Source organism: Ursus arctos, unplaced genomic scaffold (genome assembly GCF_023065955.2).
Source record: "Ursus arctos isolate Adak ecotype North America unplaced genomic scaffold, UrsArc2.0 scaffold_31, whole genome shotgun sequence".
In the NCBI taxonomy this organism is placed as follows: Eukaryota; Metazoa; Chordata; class Mammalia; order Carnivora; family Ursidae; genus Ursus; species Ursus arctos.
In genome coordinates this window covers 32,698,998-32,721,678 of record NW_026622997.1, presented here as the reverse complement: position 1 = coordinate 32,721,678, position 22,681 = coordinate 32,698,998, and the positions used below count along the sequence as shown (strand labels likewise).

Below are 22,681 nucleotides of genomic sequence, written 5' to 3'. Positions count from 1 at the left end.
ATTCTATCCCCATACATAACCAGGGAGGAACAAGCTTATCTGAAACACAACGCCTACTGTGTTATGCTTTATGTGTGCCCTCGAACTGCAAAGAGGTTCTTCTCCAAATACTTTCAGATCCTTTTAAGGAGAGCCTGGGGATGGGATTTACATATAGATGATGTTTGCTATAATTCTGTGGGCTTTGTCTCATCATCTGTCCTACAAGCCACGGGAGACACTTCTCTGAGCATCAGAGCTAAGCACGATAGGACTCAAAACAGAGCAACGCCAGGCAAGTCAGGTGGGGAAACTGTCACAACCTGAGATCTTGGGAGAGAGAGGGAGTTGAAGACCTGCCGAAGAGGGCAACAAGGAAGCTTCAGATAACGGGATTAGGCAGGACTGACTGGGAAACACCTACAGAGACTCCTGGGCTCTTTGGGAACACAAGATCCCTATAAATCGGGTAGGGGACACAAAAAGGCAAAAACCCAAACCAGCAGTAGCTGTCAGGAAAAAGCAGTGTGACCACCAAGCCAAGAACAGGTGTGGAGGGGGGGAGTCAAGGGGTCATGTGGCAACACTTCCTAATGTAAATGCAAAAGGTAGTGCTATCAAGAAAAGAACTTTCTCCAGAAATATTTGTCAACGACAGCAATTTCCAGTAATATGTAACCTCATCAGCTTACCTTTGTGGGCCTCAGTTTCCCCATATTGAAATTTAAAGAAGTCATACTACTCCCCAACCTGATCAGTGACCCTCCTCTGCTCCCCCAGACCTTCACGTCTTTTAATGAGTCTGCCTCCCCAACTCGACCTTCAACTCCTCAGGGCTGGGACTGTATTTTATGCCTCTCTGCATCCTCAAAGCCTGGCACAGGGCCTGGCCTGTAACAAGATTCTAGTCAACATCTGCTGACTAACTGGTCTCTGAAGTCCTTGGAGGACTGAATCACAGAATGACTGGATCCTGTCGTCTGCAGGGCTCAACATGTGTGGGCCAACTCGTCTTCCCAGAAGCTGGTCCAGGCTGCTTCACCTGAGGCACTATGGCCTTCCCCTCCTCTTCCTTTCTCTTTTTTATTCCCATCTCCAAATATCATTCTGCTGAGACTGTGCCAGTCTAAAAGCCCTGTTTTGCTTGCTTTAAACTTCAAGACAGAGGTCTAATAAATCTGAACTACCACCTAGCCCGCTGGTTGACTTACCTTTCTGCCTCGCTTAGGTCTTGCATGGGTCTTGCCTTAGACTCTCTTGGAAGAAGATCCTGAGACAATGATTTGAATGGAGGAAGTTTACCAGGGAAGTGAGTCCTGGGAGCATGGATGGTGGAGCAGGGAAGTGAGACAGGAAAGGGAAGAAAAGTGATACAGGATGCTTTAATGAGCATGTACTGCCTTGCTCCTCCTGATGGTCCCTGGAAGACTTTGTGGAACACGCCTCAGAGCCATCCCACATCAGGGGTGAGGGAGCTGGGGTATTGATCCACCAACTCTCACTCAAAATTGGTTGGAGGCTATTTGAGGGGTGGGGGGAATAAGCCCCTACTGCTGCCAGTCTGGCTCATGCACTAGTTGAACACACTTGAGCAGCCAGAGAAAGCCCCCAGGTGCTTACAGAAACAAGCCATCGGCAGGTGCAGCCATGGCGAGATCTGGGGGGATGGGGCAGCATGCCAACACCTTATATGACATATTCTTAGCCTGATGCCCCAAAGTCTTCCATTCTCTCCTCCCGGTTTGCAGTTTGCTCTACTTGCATTAACACGAAGTTCTCCAGTTGGAAGAGATCTGGTAATCATCTGGGCTAACCACATCTCTCCTCAGTTCAGAAAGCCCCTCTACAACATTCCTGAGAGGTGGCTGGTCAGCTTCTGGTTGGATACTGCTAGTATCGGGGAACTCACTGCTCCGAGGGAGCCCATGCTGCTGCTAAAATAATAGAGTTGCTGAAAAGTCCTTTTTTTTTTTTTTTTTAAAGCTTTCACATGCATTACCTTGTAATTTCTGACTGCTGGCCTTAATTCTGCCTTGTGGAGCCCTACAGAATGGTCCTCCTCCCCCACTTACAATAGCCCTTTTAATAGTTTCTAAAAATAACTGGTGTATTTTCACTATGACTCGTCTCCTCTGGCCCAAATCATCCACTGTCTTTGCCACTCTTACCACAATATGGTCTCTAGACTAGTTGTTCTCAACCTGGGGCAAATGTGCCTCCCAGGGTACCCGTGACACTGTCTGGAAACATTTTTGGCTGTTACAACTAGCAGGGAGTGCTACTGGCAACAATGGGTGGTGGCCTGGGATTTTGCTAAGAATTCTACAAGACAGGGCGCCTGGGTGGCTCAGTTAGTTAAGCATCCAACTCTTGATTTCAGCTCAGGTCATGATCTCAGGGTTGTGAGATCGAGCCCTACATCAGGCACTGCTGCAGAGTCTGCTTAAGACTCTCTTCCTCCCTCTCTCTCTCCCCCTCCCCCACTCGAGTGTGTTCTCTATAAATAAGTAAATAAATAAAATCTTAAAAAAAAAAAAAAGAATCCTACAAGGCGCAGGACAGCCCCCACAATAAAGAATTATCTGGCCCAAAAGGTCTGAAGTACCAAGGCTGAGAAACACTGTTCTAGAAATATTATCCAGATTACTCTCCTCTGTGCACGCTATGGCTTGTCGTAAAACCATAGCGCTCAGAAACGTCATGCCGTACCTACAAGGATGAGACCGAAAAGATCGTGGAGCATGGGGGATCCTCTCTCACTATGACAACCAGACAGACCATAGCAGCTGAAACACCCATGGCATACGCTCCCTCCTCTCCAGTCTGTGGTCAGGGAAAACTCTGAGTCCTATAGAAACAAACTGCTCTCAGGGCCAATGCCTAAGACACGAAGCTATGAAAACATAAATGCAAATCTAGAAGGAGGTAGAGTTCCCTCCTAGCATCTCCACAATCCTTTCATCACGATAAATTGCATCAAATTCATTTCGGGTTTTTTTTTTTTTTTTACCTTACAGACATAATTATTGATCTCCTCTACTACATTTTTGTCACCTGAAAATATAATAAATTGGCTTTTAAATTTTTCATCCAGGCCACTCCCCAAAATATCAGACAGGACAGATTAATGTTGAGTCATTTCTTAACACTTTTTGGGTAAGACCGTGTGACCAGCTATGACTCCACTTAGCTGTAGCTTACATTTATTTATCTGATTAAGAAAACATCCGCTCTAGATGGTTTTACTGCTAAGTCCTATCAAACATTCAAGAAACAGTTAATTCCTATTCTATTCAAACTGTTCTAGGAAAGGGGGGGGGTTTGCAAAGATGGAGGCACATTTCGGCTTACTTCATAAAGGATTTTTATAATCCTAAAACCAAAACCTTTCAAGTACAGTGCATGAAAAGAAAATTACAGGAAAAAAGTCTCATTAATGAACATAGATGCAAAAGTCCTTAAAAAAATCACTAAATTAAATTAGCTTTCAATTTTATATTTTATAAAGTGACTGAATTCGGGTTATTCCAGGAATGTAGGGTGTTTTAACAGAAACTCTATTAATGTAACTCACTACATTAATAGATTGAAGAGGTGGGACAGAGTCAGGAATGGACCACAAGCACACAGAGAAATCTCTTTCTTGAGTAGCTTCTTCTGTGTAACAAAACCCACAAAATTTTGTGACATAAAATACGCATTTGTTTTTTATACATCTTGGGGTAAGCTAGGGTCAGCTATTTGAGGCTAGGCTCAGCTGGGCACCTCAGCTTTCAATGGCAGGTGTGTGGGTCAGCCGGATGATTATATCCACGATTCATTATTCTTAGACCGGCTGGCTAGCTGATGCGAGTTCATCTCATGGTAGCGCGGAGTACTGAGAGAGTGCACTCAAGAGACAAAGACACTTCAAGCCCCTGCTTGCATAAAGTCTGCCATTATCCTATTGGCCAAAGCAAATTGCATGGCTGAGTTCGAAGTCAAGGGATGGGAAAGTACACTCTGCTTTTTATGGCACAGATACGAGGAGTGGAGAATTGAGGCCAAGGATTTAAAATATCACAGGGCACGTGAATATTTTATTACTTTTAACTTACAAATATGATATATGTGTATACACATACAAATTCGCCCCAGGTTTGTTTGTGTGTGTGTATGTGTGTGTGTATGTGTATATATATATGAATATGGTGTATATATAAACCATTTCATAATAAATGTTAAATTCACACATTAAGTACACTTTGGGACCTTTCTTATTTACTAGCCTCATAATCTTATCCAAAAAGTAAATGTAGTTTAGCACTTGTTCTTCATTTCTTCCATCTTTCCTTTTTTTCATTCTTTCAACCTCCTCCAAAAACGATTTAAAGGGGTTTACAAAGCACTGAGACAAAATAAATGTATAATAAATTGGAAAACACGGTGAAGGGAATATAAGGTTGTCAAAGCAAGTTGGGGCTGGAACAGCATCAGGGCCCGGCTGGACGGTCTCCATTTGCTCCTCCTGACCCTCCTTCCCTCCTTCCCTCCCTGGTCTGTCCTCCTTAAAGGGCTCCCCTGTCTTGGGCTTTTCCTAATCTATTGGTCCCACAGGGTCTGATGACCACCATGTCCTCTTGCTGCTTGAGGCCTAGAGGCTGGTAACACTGTCTGTGAACTGTCCCTGACTGACTCCCCTTATCCTGCCACACCTTTGTAATAAGTCTTTCATGAAACTCTCCTTACTTAACCTGTTTGAAAGTGTCCTTTTTCCTGCCAGGGACCCTGATCACAAGAGCCCACAGATCACATGCCTTAAGTGTAAATACACACGAGAAGTAGACCATAAATACAGCTCTTGGGTCTCAGTGTGATTATCAAGTAGGAAACACAATCAATAAAAGAACCTCCAGTCCCTTGAGAGAAGCAGACCTGCCCCAGACACCAAGATAGGCAAGAAATTTTCCCTGTGGTTTCTCTAGAAGAGGTCATTGTGGTATGATGACCCCATTCTTTTCTGTCTTACAAACCATCTCTGTTCAGGGCTCAGTCCTCAAATACCCTTCCTCCTTATCCACACTCGCCCACTAATTGATCTCATCTAGTTTCACGGCTTTAAATATTATACACATGCTAACGATTTCCAACATGCATCTCCAGTCCTGCCTTTTCCCTGAACTCATTTTCACCATCCAATTGCCTACACTGGATATCCAACAGGCATCTCAGACTCTTGGCATGTCCGAAACAAAACTCTCCATGTTCATCCCATCCTCCGCTCTTCCTAGTCTTCTCTTCCCTCACTTCGGTAGAGGGCCCCAGCACCTTTCACTTGGTTACTCAGGGTGTATGTTTGAGGGGGAGAGAGGATGGCAGACATCTATCATGCTCCATTCCTTTTTCGCTCATTCCACATCCAATCTATCCACACACCATGTGGCTCAGATCTTCAAAATACATTCCAGAACCTGACCACCCCATCACCACTACTCTAGCCCAAACAGTCAGCCTCTCTTGTCCTACTGTTTTTCCTAACTGGTTTTCCTTCTTCTACTCTTGCACTCTTTTAGGGCCCCAGCTGAAGTAGCCAGTGTGATCCTTTAAAAATATGTCCTATCCTGTTGTCTACTCAAAATCTTCCAAGCAATTACCATCACTCTCAGAATGCAATATAAAGTCTTCACCATGGCCTATAAGGCTCTAACATCTGGATATCCGTGAATCTTTATTTTCTTCAATTCTCTCCCTCCCTCTGCTCTGGTTTCACTGGCTTCCCTAATGTTCTAGGAGCAAGTCAAGCATAGACTTAAGGTCTCAGGCTGATCTTTGCACTTGCTGTTTCCTACAACTGAAACATTGTATGCCAGATACCTACATGGCTCACTCATTTCATTTAGGTCTCTGGGGAAATGGCAACTCCTCAGAGAAGTCTTCCCTGGTCATTAGCTCTAAATAGACCCATCAGACCTAGTCCTTACTTTATTTTTCTTCACAGCACTCATCAGTACCTGACATTACATTAAATATAAATATGCAGTTATACATTTGCTTATTTAGAATGGAAGCGCAAATAAAATGGGTTTATTTCATTCACTCCAGTAGCTCTAGTGCCAGGTACAACACTTGACAAACGGCAGGATCTTGATAAATATCTGTTAAATGAATGCAAGATTCCATTCTACTTTGTCTAGTTTCTTCACTCCAACTCAGCAAGATCCAAGAGATAGTTGAGTCTCAGTTACGTCAGTGGCACTTAGCTAGATGCTTAGAGCTTTAAACATCTATCTAACAGACACCTGACTTCTGGGTGAGTAGTGATTAGGAGAGGGCACAAGGGAGTCCTCAGGGTACCAGAAACGTTCTTTTTCTAGATAGTACTATATAGGTGTATTCATAATTACAAACCTATTGAGCGGTACACTTAAGATTTGTGTATTTTAGGTTCCCCCCAATAAAAGTTTATTTTGTTTTTTGTTTTTTAGTTTCTGACCCATCCCGACACACCGAGAGGTAGTTTGCATTGTGGCAAAAGCTATGATTGAGGGTCTGCATGGCCTGCTGAGCCTGAGAGAGCGGTGACAGTCATCCTCCAAGTGCAAAGGTGGCAGACTTGTTAAAAGGAAAAGGGGAGACTGTAACCTTTGTTCCTTCCGACTCAGAGCCTCCCAGAAGTGATGGGCCTTCCTTAATGTCCTGGGACCCTCTGAAACTGGCGAGCAAAACTAGTGCCTAACTGCTAAAGGCATGCTCCACCTGAGGGGCAGCGGATCACTGAAACGAGATGGAACTCTGCAGAACTTTCTTCGGAAGAGCCCCCGAGAGGGGAACAATGTTAAGTCTTTGTTTTCCATTTTTTAAAAGTTTCTGTTTATTCATGTCATCTCTACACCCAACAGGGGCTTGAACTCACTAGCCCGAGATCAAGAGTCCTATGTTCCTCCGACTGGGCCAGCCAGATGCTCCTGTGCTTTCAATTCTTAACCACTTCGCCTGAAAGGCTGACACTACGGCCACGCGCACTTACGGGGGGACTATGCATATTCCAGCCCCACGGGCGTCACAAACCCGGCGCTCGCCGGCCCGGCCCCCACCACGCAGGCGCGGCACAGAGCCGTCGCTACGCAGGCGCAGTGCGGCCCGGCACCCCGTACAGCAGAGGGCAGGGGCCCGGCGGGCGGGTGCGCGCTCCCGGCGGGCGGGGAGCGAAGCGCGCGCCATGGAACAGCGGTTAGCCGAGTTCCGGGCGGCCAGGAAACGGGCCGGGCCGGCGGCCGAACCTAACACTTGGAGCCCGAGTGCACAAACCTCAGGAGAGAAGGCGGAAGCAGCTGCAACTCCAAAGGCAGCCCCAGGCTGGCTAAAACGGTTCCTGGTGTGGAAACCGAGGCCCGCGCGTACCCAGGCCCAGCCCAGCCCCGCTCAGGTGAGAGGGAGGCCTCGCCCCCGTGACCCGGCTTCAGGGACGCTGTCGTGGCCTCCCAGAAGACTGCGGCCGAGGCGACGCCCACGGCCCGCCCGCCGCGTGGTGGCCTGTAGGCCACGCCCCCGGCAGGGAGCGGGCCCCGCCCCCTCCTCCGGTTCCCACCTTCGCTGGCGTAGCTGGCCTGCGGGCACCTCCCGCCTGCTCCGGGTCTGGGCCGGACGTCTCCGGCCACTCGCGTCAACACTGATCCGTGGCTTTGACATTTTCTTTCCAGCCCGCGACCCACGCAGCTCCCGATTCTAATCGGAAAGCAAGAGTCTAGGGCCCTGGAGGAAAGCACCTCTGCCCTTGAGTTATTGTGATGCCCTGTGGCTTCAGGAAACCTCCCTACAACAGCTTTAAGCCGCAGCCCTCCGCTAATGGAGGGTAAAAGGTCTGATTGGATACTGCTAAAAAGTGGCAGTAATCAAGGCTTCCTTTGATTTCACACCTGGGCCACAGGCAGCCAGTAGCCCAAATAGCCTATGCTTTAGAAATTGCATTTGAATACAAAACTTGCAAAAGTGCGGCTCTAACTGCCGGAGGTGGCTGATGCTTGTGCACCGCTATTGAATTAGGGAAACTTACTCAAGTTCGGTAGTGAATTTTCCGGTGAAAACATTACTTACTCTCTTATTTTGCAGATGAACTTGATTCACATCTTTTTTTTTTTTTTTTCATTTAGTTTTCCCTCAGGAGTAGAGTGGCAAGGTGCCTTGCAGGTGTGGGATTGGATTATCTGGAATACAGAACACCACATCGAGGGAAATTGGGTGCCTTGAGACAATCTGTGACAAAGCCTTTTGTATCTCAAAAGTGTAATAAGAGCCAAAAATTCCTTTGGAAAATGAAAATGTATTGGAGCAGAAGTGTCCCTTACTCCTCTTAAAATTATTTCTCTTAGTTCATTTATTACTGCACAACATCTGGTTTTAGGCAATTTTTTAAACCAAAGAGAACTCGTTACTCAATTTTGATTAGATATTATTCTCCATGACACGCAGGGTTCTGTCAGACTTACAGAAAGTGAGTGCAGCAGGGTTCAAAACAATCCGTTTCCTTGCATGCAGTTTGTCTCGGGATAACTTTCTTGTTGATTAGAACTCAGCACAATCGCTTAAGATTTTAGAATCTACTTCCCTTACCCTTTTTCCTCTCAGCAGTTAAAAAACAATGTCTAATCCACACAATGAGTATTTGCCTGTATGTCTCATTTCCAAAGGAATATGAGATCATTGAATTGGACCTAGAGAAGCTGAACTTGGAGAAAGTTTCCATTATTAAAAGCCCAAAAGCTGATGTCCTGACAAAAGGATGACAGGAAATGCTGGACCCACAGTTGGTTCTTATTAATTACTCTGTTTTTCATAAGGGACTCTGTCTTAAGCTCATTTTCATTGACTCCGTTATCATTCCTGAGTTTGCTCTGGCGTGAAAATTCTCATTAAATTGTTTCTTTTCCTCCCAATTTACAGTCCATCTCTCTTAATAATTTTGCTGACACAGGGTGGCTTGTCAGAAATTTCTTTAGCCTTCTATTTGTAATTGCTTCTTGGTTGTCATTGATAAGGAAGCATCCATATCCTCCTCCCCCCACTCTCCAATTTAGCTTGAGGAAAACAGTCGCCAAGATAAAATATTTCAGTCTGTGACAAGCTTCTGACACGCGAAGACCAGAATGCTTGTGACTTCTTCAGTCCTGCAGAAACCCCCTGTCTCCCTCCCCAGGCATATTGCACAGCAGCCCCCAGTCCACCGGCTAGCGCCGAGGCGCCCAAACATCCTGTGACTCCTCACCCCAGCCCTTGGCTCAGGTTGACCCACTGCTCAAATGCCCTCCTTCTTTGGAGTCACCTGGCTAAGCACAGCCTTTGCATCACTCCCTCCAACCCAGGAATCATCTTGTAATTTCTTCCTTTCCCTTACCATCATTCATTTATTCAGCAAAATTATATCATGTGCCCACTCTGTTCCAGCTCCCGTCCTGAATCTGGGGAAACAGGGTGGTTAAGGGCAGATGAAGCCCTGTTCTCACAGAACTTGCGTTTGCTTTTACGGCGACAGACAAGAAACAGAAGAGCGGAATAATGAATGCTATGAAAGGGGAAAAAACAGGATTGGATACTGTGCTAGTGATTTGGGGTGACAGGTGCAGAGTTCTTTAAATGAGGTGAGCAGGGAGGACCTCACTGAGGAGGTGGCATTTCATAAGAAGGAGCTGCTCTTGGAGAAACCTGGGACAAGGCCAAGGGCACATGTGGTAACATTTTTCTGAAGTTTGTAGGAGAAGAGGGAGCCAGCCAGGTGATGTGAGGGAAAGAGGGCATTCCTCTCAAAAAGAACCATAGGTGCAAAGGTCCTCAGGTGCGGAGCAGCTTGGTATTTGAGAAATGGAAGTGTGCTTTCCCTAAACTATGCCTCTGTGTTCTGCAATGACCACAAATACTTCCATACACAACTTTTATAGCAGAAGCCACACTGGTACTAAAACAAGTGCCAAACAGGGTAAAGGAATTTCTGTATCTCTCCTCTTGTTTCTTCCCTTTGCCGGTTGGTTGCCCCCCCCCCCCCCCGCATCTCCTTCTAGATCTCTAACCCTTCCTCTTACCATCCCCCCTAAAGGCCCCTAATTAAGTACAAAGGGCTGTGGAGGGAGACCATCCTAGGATCGTACACCAACCTCATCTCTGCCTATCTCCCGCTGTGTGACGTTAGGGGAGTTACTTAACATCTCAGCTTTTCCGTATCAGTAAATTGGGATTCCGTATCAGTAAATTGGGATCTCCTGGATTACAGGAGATCAGACATCTTGAAGGCACTCAATAAATGGTGGCCATAAGCATTATTCTTTTTATACTCCCTTAAATATAAATTCAGTCTACTGTGAATTTCAAGTCATACACATTCAAAATGTATTCCGTATCCCTCAGTCCATCATTTCTCTCTGACTTGTATGTCCCCACCCCCGTCATGCCCAGTCCTCCTCTCTTACGGGGCCTCCTATGTGAGCTACTCACAGTTTCCCTGCTTCTACTCCGGTAGCCCATTCTCTGCCTGGCAGCCAGAGTAATCTTAAATATAAATCAGATTATATTAGTTCCCTGCTGAGACTTTCAGTGATTTCCCTATTGTGGACACTGGTCAAATCCAAAGGGGACATTTATTTCCTTAACAAATGTGTGTGTGACAGGAGGGGGTGTGTTGCCGATAGCATGGTAAGGGCTTTTCCAATCTAACTGAAAAGGTAACGATTACCACGTAGACACTAAAAGAGGTTCTAACAAAAAAGAATTTCTGAACCAACGTAAATCAGGCGACCTATATTTTTCATTGAGACCAAATAATGTTTATGGTCCTTTTTTTTTTTTTTTTAAAGATTTTATTTATTTATTTGACAGAGATAGAGACAGCCAGCGAGAGAGGGAACACAAGCAGGGGGAGTGGGAGAGGAAGAAGCAGGCTCATAGCGGAGGAGCCTGATGTGGGGCTCGATCCCATAACGCCGGGATCACGCCCTGAGCTGAAGGCAGACGCTTAACCGCTGTGCCACCCAGGCGCCCCTATGGTCCCTTTTTAAATGATCACAGGGAGAATGGGGAGTATAATTGAAGAAGTGAGCCAAAAGTTATGCTCTGCATTGAGAACCTACGTGTGGAGTGCTGTGTTTGGCTGTGGAGACACCAAAAGATAATGAACAATAGTCCATTGGCCTCCTGGTAGCAATCTAGGGACACACGTGACCTCTATAAAAGAAAAACACTTAACTGACAAATAGTTTGGTGCTCAGTGAGAAAGGCAATTAGTGCTCTGGGGGGCAGAGGGGGCACCCCTCCTTGATGAGGTCAAGCGTCATGCCTGTCCCAGACTACAGGTGGACAATGTCTTTGGGCAGTAAGACCTGTTGAACTGGAGTAGAGGCTCAACTGATAAAGCAATGGATTGTGGATGGTGTTGCACAGGGAATTTTTTAGACCATTGTTTTTCAGTCTACAAATTGTGACCCATTAGTGGGTGGTGAAATCAATTTGGAGGATCTAGTCCTCTGTTAAAGATAACTTTTTAAAAATGGATAGAAAATGAAAATTTCATATGTGGTGAAGAATATTTGTTGGTTTGTGAAACTTATTCTATTCTTTATATGTATATATGCTGGTTCCCAGTACAAAATGTATTTATTATGGGCCATACGCAAAAAAGTTTGAAAAATGCCAGACTAGAGACCAAGCCTCCCTAAAGCTACCTAAATGTCTCTGTCTCCTGTTAGCACTCAACACAGGGGCCTGTATACTGGCATTTCTAACTGTTGAATAAATGGAAGGCCTTGCTTGGATTCCAGCCCAAAGAGTTTAAATTTTAACTTGAAGGCAGTGAAATTTGCTGAAGGTTTGTGACAGAAGGTGGATGGGTGTTTTAGGAAATTCGCTTAGCAGCTTTACATAGGATGGTTTGGAGAGGGGAGAGATGGGAGGCAGGGAGTCCACTTAGGAGACACTGCCTGGGCCTGGGGGTGTGTGGGATGGTCCCGGGATGGAAAGGTTGTGGCTATACTGAGGATTTGTTTTTATTTTTATTTTTTTAAGATTTTATTTATTTATTTGTCAGAGAGAGAGAGAGAGAGAGCGCGTGCGCACAAGCAGGGAGTGGCAGGCAGAGGGAGAAGCAGACTCCCCTCTGAGCAAAGAGCCTAATGTGGGACTTGATCCCAGGACCCTGGGATCATGACCTGAGAGCAGATGCTTAACCGACTGAGCCACCCAAGGGCCCCTGATGTTTTTTTAATAAGTGAAGGGATCTTTGTTTCCTGTTTCTGGTCCAGTCCTCATTTTGGAGTCATGTCACTCACAGAACGGTAGCTCATCTAATCAGCTCAGTAAACACGCGGGCTCTGTGTGTGGGACATTAGGTGTGGCTGTTGCATTATCTGTGTGTAGCAGCAGACTAATCGGAGGAAGTGACTCCCATGAATGGGAGACCATGTGAATGCTGTAAGGTTTTTATCAGGTCACATCTCGCTAAGTGCAGATCAGTTTTGATTCAGTCCCAGCAGAGCACGTGAGCTCTTTGGAGATGATTGTTTTCGAGAGCAGGGCAGGAAAATAGAAATCAATGAGCCAGAAGCCTTCTCAGAGCAGTGAGAGCTGTCTGTCCAGATTGGTTTTGATCCTCGGAGCGCCATTACCCTTTATTCTTACTTCTGTTTGTTTGTGTGTCCTAGGAAGTGGCGCAGCCCGGGAGCAGCACATCACAGCCTCCCCAGAAGACAGCCATTCCTCTGCCATCGCCACGGGACCAGTCTTTCCTGACCAACATCACCTTCCTGAAGGTCCTTCTCTGGTTGGTCCTGTTGGGACTGTTTGTGGAACTGGAATTTGGCCTGGTCTATTTTGTCCTGTCCTTGTTCTACTGGATGTATGTCGGGACACGGGGCCCCGAAGAGAAGAGAGAGGGGGAGAAGAGTGCCTACTCTGTATTCAACCCAGGCTGCGAAGCCATCCAGGGCACCCTGACTGCAGAGCAATTGGAACGCGAGTTACAGCTTAGACCCCTGGAGGGGAGATAGGACCAACTCTCTTGTTGTGCAGCTAGCCTCCCACGTGGTCCTCCTAGCCCTTGGACCTGGGCTGGCGGGTTTGATTGCAGGTGCCCAAGACTAAGGACAGCTTTCAGGTTAGTTCTGCGACTGTGAAGGTCTACACTCTTTCCCAGATCTTTTGCTGCAGTTTTATCTCTGAACTTTTCTTTGGTTTTGGTTAAACCCCCTGAAAGACACTCACTGTGGATCTGATGCAATTTATAAAACTTACGTACTCAGGAAATAAATCCGTTTGTCTCATTATTTGAGAAAGGTGGTTTTCAGAGCATTAGAAGGGTGCTGAGGAGATCACTTTAAAATACCCATCAGGACTGTGCAATAAATAACTGTTCTCTTTAAGTCTTTTCATGTTTATTGCAATCTCCCCCCCCCCAAAAAAACCAAAACTTGCAACTTAAACTTTGGTTTTTGTTTTTTGAGGGGTTTTGTTGTTGTTGATGTTGTTTTTTTCATTGTTTTGTGGTTTTTGTTCTTCCTTCCTGCTTTAAATCTTGCTTTTTTCAGTCATTAATGGTATTGAAAAATAAAATATCTTTAAAACATCCCCTTTTCAGAAACAGATCCCCATTGCCCTCAGTTATTCTGCTCCCACTCAATGAAGGAAGATAAGAGAAGACAAAGTCCTATGTGACAGGTGTGGGGAGGGATTTCACAAAGTCAATATTGATAGATTTGGTAAGCGGTTATTCATGATAAATTCAGCAAGAAAAAAATTCCTGAGTGTGTTCCACTAAGAGCTGTGAAAGTGGAACTCCAGGCTTATTCGCTGCTCGGTATGTCTCTTACATTCTGCAGGCTCTAGAGTGAGCAGTCCTGTCGCCTGTGGCTTCTGGTGAGAAATTATGTAAACAATGATATCCAGACATGATTTCCTTCCTTTTCCAGTACAAAGTTAGAATTTGGGTTCATTAAAATTGGGCAAAGCAAACCATCAAATATCCTTTTTATGGATCATACTGATAAGTAAGAAGTGTCTGGTGTTAAAGCAATAGTTTTTTCTAAACTTAAGATTTTAAGAAATTAATGATTCCTCAATAGTTTTCAACTTCCGAATTCAGTTATTCTTATATTATGACAGTAACTTTAATATTTATGAGATGTTATTAAATAATGGATGCTTGTTGCTGATTCTTTTTTCATTCTTGCCTGATTTGCTTATTATAGCAAAATCTTAGCTCAATTTAAATTTAACTTTTGTTCATTGAGTGCTACTCTGGTAGGCGCTTGAGATAGGATAATGAAAAAAGCAGACATATTCTCATCGCTCTGAGCATATGGTCCAGCTGGGAGTGGGGTGGTGGACAAAGTAAAACAAGCAATATCAATAATAGAGTGAGATGGGGTGCCTTGCTGGCTCAGTTGGAGGGGCATGTGACTCTTGATCTTGGGGTCCTGAGTTCGAGCCCCACATTGGGCACAGAGATTACTTAAACTAAATAAATAACTTAAAAAATAGTAGAGTGAGATAAGTGTCAGTTGTAGGAGGAGCACAGAGGGGATATTCTCATGACTCACACTTTGTGGCTAACTAACCCCGTGTGTCTCAGCCCTTGTTGAACGTTCTGCTTATCTGCTCAGCATCTCTGTCCAGCCCGTTGCTGATTGGGAGTTCAGCTGTCCCTCAGAGTCATCTCTGGAGCAGGAGTTCCCTGTAGCTCGTAAAGAAGTCTTGTCTTCCATGACTCCGTCCCACTGGGCCTCTAGAAAGTGTGGGAAACAGCTGAATCCCTATGAAACAGGCAAGTTTACTCGTATTTAAGATGCATGGTATCGTTTCTTGATTTGTTTTCGTAAGGCTTTCTTCATCTCCCTGATCTTTTACTTGGGCTTTTATGTTTCATAAAAGCCAAATACAAGGAAGAAATTTCCCTGATCAAAGACTCGTGACAATGCCCAGTTCAATAAGCATTGTTCTAAGAAAGAATTTTCATTTTAAAAAATATATAGCTCAAACTTTTACCGAAAACAGAGTGCCTGTAACTCTGAATTGGGAACATTTGATCCAAGTAGCAATCTCAGCAAAGTAGAGATTTCGCTTAAGCATAGCAGAGCCTCAACTTAGGTGTGGACCTCACTAGCATTCTTTGAAAATGTAGTTATTTATAATGAGGTGGAGCTTGATTGCCATAAGCCCATCTTTCATGGGATTTTCTGTGCACGATCTGTCACCTCTCCTCGCTCACTTCTTGCCAAAGGTTGCATGTAATGACAGCATTAACTTCTAGGAAAAGGGGGGTGTGAACCAATTAAATGGATGGCAGGGAAGAGAGAATAGGACAGTATGTATTTGCTGTTCTTATCAGACCATTAAGCTTTAGGTGCAGTCTTGATTTCCTGAATTTAGAAAGGCCTATTGATCTCAGAATTTCCACTCAGGGCCTGACCATTAGCTCAGCAAGCAGCTTCCATTAAAGGCTGCCTCTCTCACCAGGAAACTTGGAATCCCAGAGATGCTCTCAGTCCCTATGATTGCTGTGTGCACGGGTGAGGTCATTTCTGTCCGAATCTTACAAGTAGATTGGTTTTTGCTTTTATTCACATTATCCTATCTTGTCTATTCACAGAGACTGTTAAATGAACGTCTACTTGTAGGGCTGGAAGGGACCCCAAAAAGCCACCCTCACCTTGGGCACATTTATTCCTGACCAAATATTTTTTTCCCCTAGTGACCCCTAAAGAAGAATCTGGGTCCAAGATGTAGGCATTTTTTAGGAAATTCTTTACTGAAAGAACTTGAGCCACCCCCAATGCCACCTAACGTTATTTCTTATCTAATCTCAGGGGACACGGGGCATCCTCCAGACTGGCGAACTGTTCCTTTTTCTCTCTCGGTCCTGCCTGTCCTTCAGGCTAAATCATCTGAGTTGTACTTCTAGGTCAGTCACTTTCACGTTGGCCCTGCCCCATTCTGAGGTTCCAGGGCAGGGCAGGGCTGAGTGTCCTTGGTGGGGGCAGTGACTTTCCTCAAAATCTCTGGAGTTTTACCAGGGATGGTTTAGGTATATATATATCTTATGCTATTAGGATTGTACTTGAGTCTAGGAGGTCTTCCACATTTGCCTTTTGACGGATCTCTTCAGTAAGATTAGGCTCATAAGCTCTGTGCTAAAATAAAAAAAAAAAAAGGAAGTTATACAATTGGCAGAACAATGATCCTCAGCTGGGCAGAAGAAAGTACAGTCCTAACTGCGTGTTTTCTTTCCTGCCAGTCACGCTGTTAACTGTTCACCAGCAAATACTTGTATTTAGGCTTGGCGCTGCTGGGGAGCCGGTAAGTGAGCTTGCGCAGTGAGTCCATCCTGAGAGCCGGGGTCCCCGGTGGGGCTGGGACGCCATGGAAGATCTGCCACCAGGGGGTAGCATAGAGCTGCAGCTACACATCCGCGTCCCTTCTCCGCAGGCTTGATAATTTATGTAATGTGGAAAACCCACTGGGATGTTTCTCTGAACCACTTGTGCCGCTTTTTTAGGAGTTCTTTTCGCTTTAAGACTCACAGGGGAAAGGGCTCATCAGAGGTCCTGGGAAAAGCACAGAAAGCTACCAGAAGTGATTTATACTGATATTTTAAAATAAGACAACAGCCCGTCTCTAGACTTCGCAGGCAGTATGGCGCTCGAAGGGGTTAGCCCTGTGCTTGTCTATATCAGACCTTCGTTGGGGTGGGGGAATACTACACCGCTGGCAGAGAAACTTGATCCCTAAGCCAAAGAAAGTAAATTTGAATTCTATGCTTTGGTTTTTGTCACATACTTTTTTATTTTGCGACATTGGAGCATTGGGTTAAAGATTTGGATCTCTCTGAACGCTGAGAGAGAAGAAAAGTACACAGAGAGCCACATTATAAGGCATATAACATAATACAGATGCTTATAAAGGTCTAAGTAGTGTGTGTGTGTTAGGGGAGAAGTCATCAGGAGAGATCACTTTCAAATCCAAATTCATAGTACTACGTACTTTTATTTTTTTTATTTTTTTTATATTCTATTTTTTTAAAAGATTTTATTTATTTATTTGACAGAGATAGAGACAGCCAGTGAGAGAGGGAACACAAGCAGGGGAGTGGGAGAGGAAGAAGCAGGCTCATAGCGGAGGAGCCTGATGTGGGGCTCGATCCCATAACGCCGGGATCACACCCTGAGCCGAAGGCAGACGCTTAACCGCTGTGCCACCCAGGCGCCCCTACTACGTACTTTTAAATGAAAAATTCTGTTTCCTTAACAAGTCATAGATGAATATTTTGAAAAGTGTGGACTATGGACCATCTGCATTGGAATTTCTTGTAGTGATGCTAAAATGCAGATTCCAGGGCCCCACTTAGACGCACTGCCTGAGAATGTATGGGAGTAGCACCCCAAGAATCTGCACTTTAACAGGCTCCTTGGAACAATCTCCAGTTCACCAAAGATCAAAAGCCATTGATATAAATCACAAATGTTAAAACAGGACGGAAACAGCATGTATTGATCCAAGCAAAGAAAGATGGGTATGTATTTTTAAAGGGGCAACAAGGTTTGTCATTTGTCAGACCGTTGATTCGGAACACACAGAGAAAACGAACCACATGCATGGCTTTAAAATACTGAGGAACTAGCTCCAAAGACTGTAAGATAATCAAAGATGCATTATTTTTTGAAGTTTTCTTTAAAAACAATTACAAAAAAAGTAATCTTTTTCATTTTAAAACATTTGAAACTATAGAAAAGAGTGTTTTATTTTTGTACTCACATGCGTATATTTCAGAGTTCAAGAGGCACAGAAGATAAGCAGGGGTAGAGTCTCCCTCCTCCACATCCTGCTGTGCTCCATCCAGCCCACAAACGATAACACGTGATACACACCATTCTGCCCTTCGCTTTCTTTTTTCTCTTTTAGGTTTTGGACTTTATTTACATGCACACTTAACATTTTTATGTAAGAGAATGACGTGACCCAGCTTTCGTTTTTAAAGAGATCACCTGGGCTAGCATGTGGAAAGTGATTCTCTGTGTCCTTCATTTCTCCATCCACCCACCCATTCGTCCATTCATTTACGGAGCGCCTAACCTTTTTGTTCCCGTTGGTGAAAATGTTTACATATTTTTTTATTCAGCTATCTTTAGATATTGACAGTATGGCAAAATTATTGGAATTTGAAGTATATTTATACAATCTATTTTTTATGTTTAAGTGGAAGGTTTTAATTTGGGGAAACCAATAATATGAATGGTAATGACAATTAAAAACTAAGGGGAATATTCTACAAGTCAACACTATAAAAATTACAAACATTTTAGAAAAGGAACCAAATAAAATCTGTGACCATTTATTTCTGAAACACATACATTTGTGCATTCATCAATTTAACAGCATTTTACTGAGTAAATTTTTTTTACTAAATTCATTCTTTCATCAGTGAAAGAATTATAATCCATAAATGGGACCAAATGAGACATAATAATCTAACCAGCACCTGCTTTTTTAACTTCTATGAATATATCATATCTCTCCCTATCTGTCTATCTGCCCATCTTTATCCATGGATCTGTCAGTCTGTCCTGTGTTCAGGTTTGGGTCATTTCTTATGAATAGAATCAGAAGCCTAATGTAGTATCAAATGTGGAGGTTGATAGAGCATCTAATCTTTGCCAGGCCTGGTGCTGGGCTCTGAGCACACAGAGAGAAAGCAGACAAGGCCCCTTTTCTCAAGGAGCTCACAGTCAAATGGGAGAGGCGGCCAATAATCAGATAGTTACAGGATAGTGCGGTAAGCGCTGTGACAGTGTGGTGTGTAAATGCGGCCCGAGCATCAGGGTCGACAAGGGCCAGCCTCCTGCAGGTGGCGCTGTACTGAGTTCAAAGGAGCATCAGGTACTTCCCAGAAAAACAGGCAGGGGCAAAGAGATCGCCTTTCAGTCACAAGAAACCACCCAGGAAAAAGGTGACAATCAGGGTGCTTGGGAATATATAGATACAGATATATGAAAGCTATTGATTGGGTATATTAATTTTGTTATAGCTCTTGTCCTTTATTGCATTTTCTTACTAACTGTAATGGTGTTTCACTCGATTTTCCTGGATTTTCCACATAGATAATTATTTTCTTTTGCAGTAATGTAAAATGTAATCCTCTTTTTCTAGCTTTTCTGCCTCTTGTTTTTTCTTTTTATCTAATAACATTGGCTGGAACATGCAGAAAAATGTTAAATCAGAACGTATTTTCCCATTAAGCATGCTACTGGCTCTGTGGTAAGTGGATGGATAATTATCATCTGTGTTTATGTTATTAAAAGGTTTCTTCCTCCTTAAATTAAGAATGGATGTTGCATTTCACAAAATCTCTTTCAATGTAGTGGAGATCGATTATGTGATTTTTCGCTTTGACCAATTAATGTAATCAGTTTGTATATTTACTCATATTAAACCATCCTTTTATTCCTGGAATAAATGACCCTTGATTTTAATATACTGTTCTTGTCATGTGCTGTTAGACTCTGTTACTATTTTTGATCAACAATTTTCATGGGATTTTAGTATTTTTTGAGTATGTTTCAGGTTTTGGAATATATAAAAGCCTATTTTTCATTACAGATTGTTCCCTTTCATCATTATAAAAAGCCATATTTGTGTTCTTTATTGCATTTTGCCCGGAATTCCTCCTTATCTGATGTCGAGATCGGGACCCCTGCCTGCGTCTTGTTCTCACTGGCCAAGCGCGCCTCTGCGCTCACTGTAGTTCTCAGCTTGAGTCATTTTTGTCAGCTGTGTTGCTTGTATGTAGAGGACAGTTGAATTTTACTCTGTAATACATTAGGAGAGTGTTTTTCTTTTAATAGGTGTGTTTAGCTCATTTATATTTACGGAGTCTTGTTTATCTCATCACATGCTATGCTTTCTGTTTATGTTGGTAATTTTAACACTTGCTCTCTCTTTCTTGTTTTGTTTTGATTTTTTTCTCCTTTGTGTGCACATTTCTTTTGATAATTTGGAAACCTTAGATTTCTGTTCCAAAGGTTTTTTTAGCTTTCATTACTTAATCCTTTGGAGTTTTAGGCAGAATTTGTTAATATCATGTACAAAAACAAATGTAAGAAGTTAGTATTTCCACCTTCTCCCTACTTCTCTGCAGTCCTCAATACTCAATCCTTTTGACTGATTGGTTAATTGACTTTACATTTTTAAATATAATTATAACTTATTACTTGATTTATTAGCCTCAAATTACATATTGTTACCTATGGCTATGAAAGATGAGGAAATCAACCGAACTACACTGCTTTACACCTCCTATCCATTTTTCTTTCCTCATTTTATTAGTTATATCATTACTATGTTGTTTAGATTAATAAGAGCCACATTCTGTTCTTTAATTATCATTTATACATTTGTTTTAGTCTTAGTCCGCCTGTAATTGATATTTTTTCACTTAATGATAAGCTATGAATAAATTCTCACGGCCTTCTACAATATTAATTTTGCCAGCCGCTAATATTTCTGTATAGATAAATGTATCATTATTTATTTAGCCAATCCTTTCTTATTAACCATTAAGTTGTAGCCAGTGTTCACTAGTACGAATAGTATAAATAGGCTAACCTCTTTGAAATATAAAACCGTATTTCAAACTCTTAGAAAAGAGTAGTTAGAGACCAGTCAGGATAGTGGCCTCAAACCCTAGTGACCATTCAGATCTCCTGGGGATCTTGTTAAAATAAAGATTCTGATTCTCTAAGTCTGGGCCAAGGCCTAAGATTCTGCATTTCAGGTAAGCTCCAAGGAGATGCCGATGCTACGGGTCTTCAGACTATACTTTGAGTAGCAAGGTCTTTGAATATGTTTTGTGCCTGGGATTTTGCTTGAATGAAAAAAAAATGCTAGAAAACATAGTCTGTAACAGTGGTTCTCGTTGTGCCTTATGACACATTTAAAATATTAGGAAATTACTATTATTTGTGAATGTTGCCATTTTATTAATGCACTTGCAAGGTGACCCTGTGTTATACACCTGCTCGCTCACCTGGGCCTACCAGGGGTGTGTTCATGGGAGCCTATCAGATGTGCACATCGCCGCCACAGAGGAAAAACGGCTGAAAACCTGCGGACCAGCAACAAGGCAGAGTTCAGACAGGCACACTGGAGCGAGCTGGCGAATAGAAGCCTTACAAATGACATCTGCACTCCTAACCCTGGGAGACGCATCTTTCGTGTGGCAGTTGGTTGGCGGTTTATTGGTTTTATCCTACCAGGACTGAAGTGATCTGGCCCCTGCTCGCCTCTCCCAGTTATACTCACTTCCTTCATGTTCATCAGACACAGGGGTTTGGCCTTGTCTCTGTAAAGGGCCGGGCAGTAAATAGTCTTCTTGAGCGTACCATGTCGGCCACAGTGACTTGACTTTGCTGTTGTAGAGCAAAAGCAGCAATGGGAGATAAGATGTGAACAAATGAGAATGCCAATAAAAGTTTGTTAATAAAACCAAGCAGTGAGCCAGTCTGCTGACCCCTCCTCCAACACACGAAAGCAGCTTCTGCTTTCGCGTCTTTGTGCGAGTTGCTCGCTTTGCTTAGAGCTCACTTCCCCTAGATGAGCCTGGGATTTGTTCCCTTACTCCAGTCAGGCCTCTCTGATGTCACATCACCCGAAGGCCTTCCCTGATCCCCCCAGGAAAGACAGCACACCTCCCCTGTGTGTCCATGTCCCTTTTTACCTCTCTCCTATGGGAAATACTTCACCTCGCCACTTTGCTCATGATATTGATGATATTTTGATGATTCCTAGAGAAAAGCATATGCGTTTATAGGCAGAGTATTTTTTATACATTACGCAGTTCGTTTACAGTGGACCATCTCTATGGACACAAATGGATTTGTTATGCAGAGTTTGCTTTAATCACGTTCCTTCTAATGACTTTCCCCCGAGATTTAGACTGGCTTCGGCAGGGCTACATATCTCGTGCGGTGAAATGGCGCAGAGTGATATGAAAGAATTGCTTTGTTCTAGATTCTCATCAATGAAAAGTAAGGTCTTTAAGAAATCTGGCACTTCTTGTGGGTGATGCCAGGTTCTGCCCCTATCTGTGATTTTCAAAGAACTCTTTATGGGAAGAGGAAAATTTCTTAACATTGTACATTTCCCAGAAACAGAGGAAGCCTCATGCCTACTAAAGGCTGGTGAATGCAGGGTGAGTAGGGCAATTGGGAGAGCATTTGCTTAGGAGAGACGACTCAATGGGAAGTTGATGTTAGGACATGACAGCTTTGGAGGATCCAGCTCCAAGGAGGAGAGGGAGGTCGGATTCCAAAACGTCTACACGGGGTTTGCACGATCTCGTTGCTGCAGCCTTTAGAAATCTACATCAGTGCTCCTTTCCGAGTGTAGGTGAAGAAGATCTGTTCATGAGCTGGTACAGAGGGTGCCTGAGCCCCACATGCTGTTATGAAGATGACTCCCATTTGGGGGTGTTGCTGGGTTTCAGGTGGCTTGGCGTACCCTCAGGGGCTCTGCACCACGGATGCAGAATATCTCAAGAGCAGTTGCATTTCTTATGTGAGGAGTGAACGCCAAGACTAAGTCGGTGAAGGAAACTGAGAGGCAAAGAAGAGCTGCATCCGAGAAGCAGGTGGAGTTCCAGGCCAGGAGAATGTGAGAGAATGTGGTTGCAGCTGATGCCAAGGCTCCATGGATGCAG

The 22,681-nt window shown here is 43.8% G+C and overlaps 1 protein-coding gene across 2 annotated transcripts; it reads left to right on the top strand.

Moving 5' to 3' along the window:
- Positions 1-7,082: 7,082 nt before the first annotated feature.
- Positions 7,083-21,472, top strand: SAYSD1 (SAYSVFN motif domain containing 1). 2 transcript variants are annotated; one of them, XR_006408093.3, is made up of 3 exons: positions 7,083-7,384; positions 12,639-13,848; positions 14,595-21,472. XR_006408093.3 is itself a non-coding variant. In XM_048225797.2 (2 exons), exons 1-2 carry the CDS (start codon positions 7,178-7,180, stop codon positions 12,981-12,983), a joined length of 552 nt encoding a protein of 183 aa, XP_048081754.2. In that variant the 5' UTR covers positions 7,083-7,177; the 3' UTR covers positions 12,984-21,472. The 2 variants fall into 2 exon arrangements, 1 of the variants encoding a protein (XP_048081754.2); XM_048225797.2 differs by having other exon boundaries at positions 12,639-21,472.
- The last annotated feature ends 1,209 nt before the right edge of the window (positions 21,473-22,681 follow it).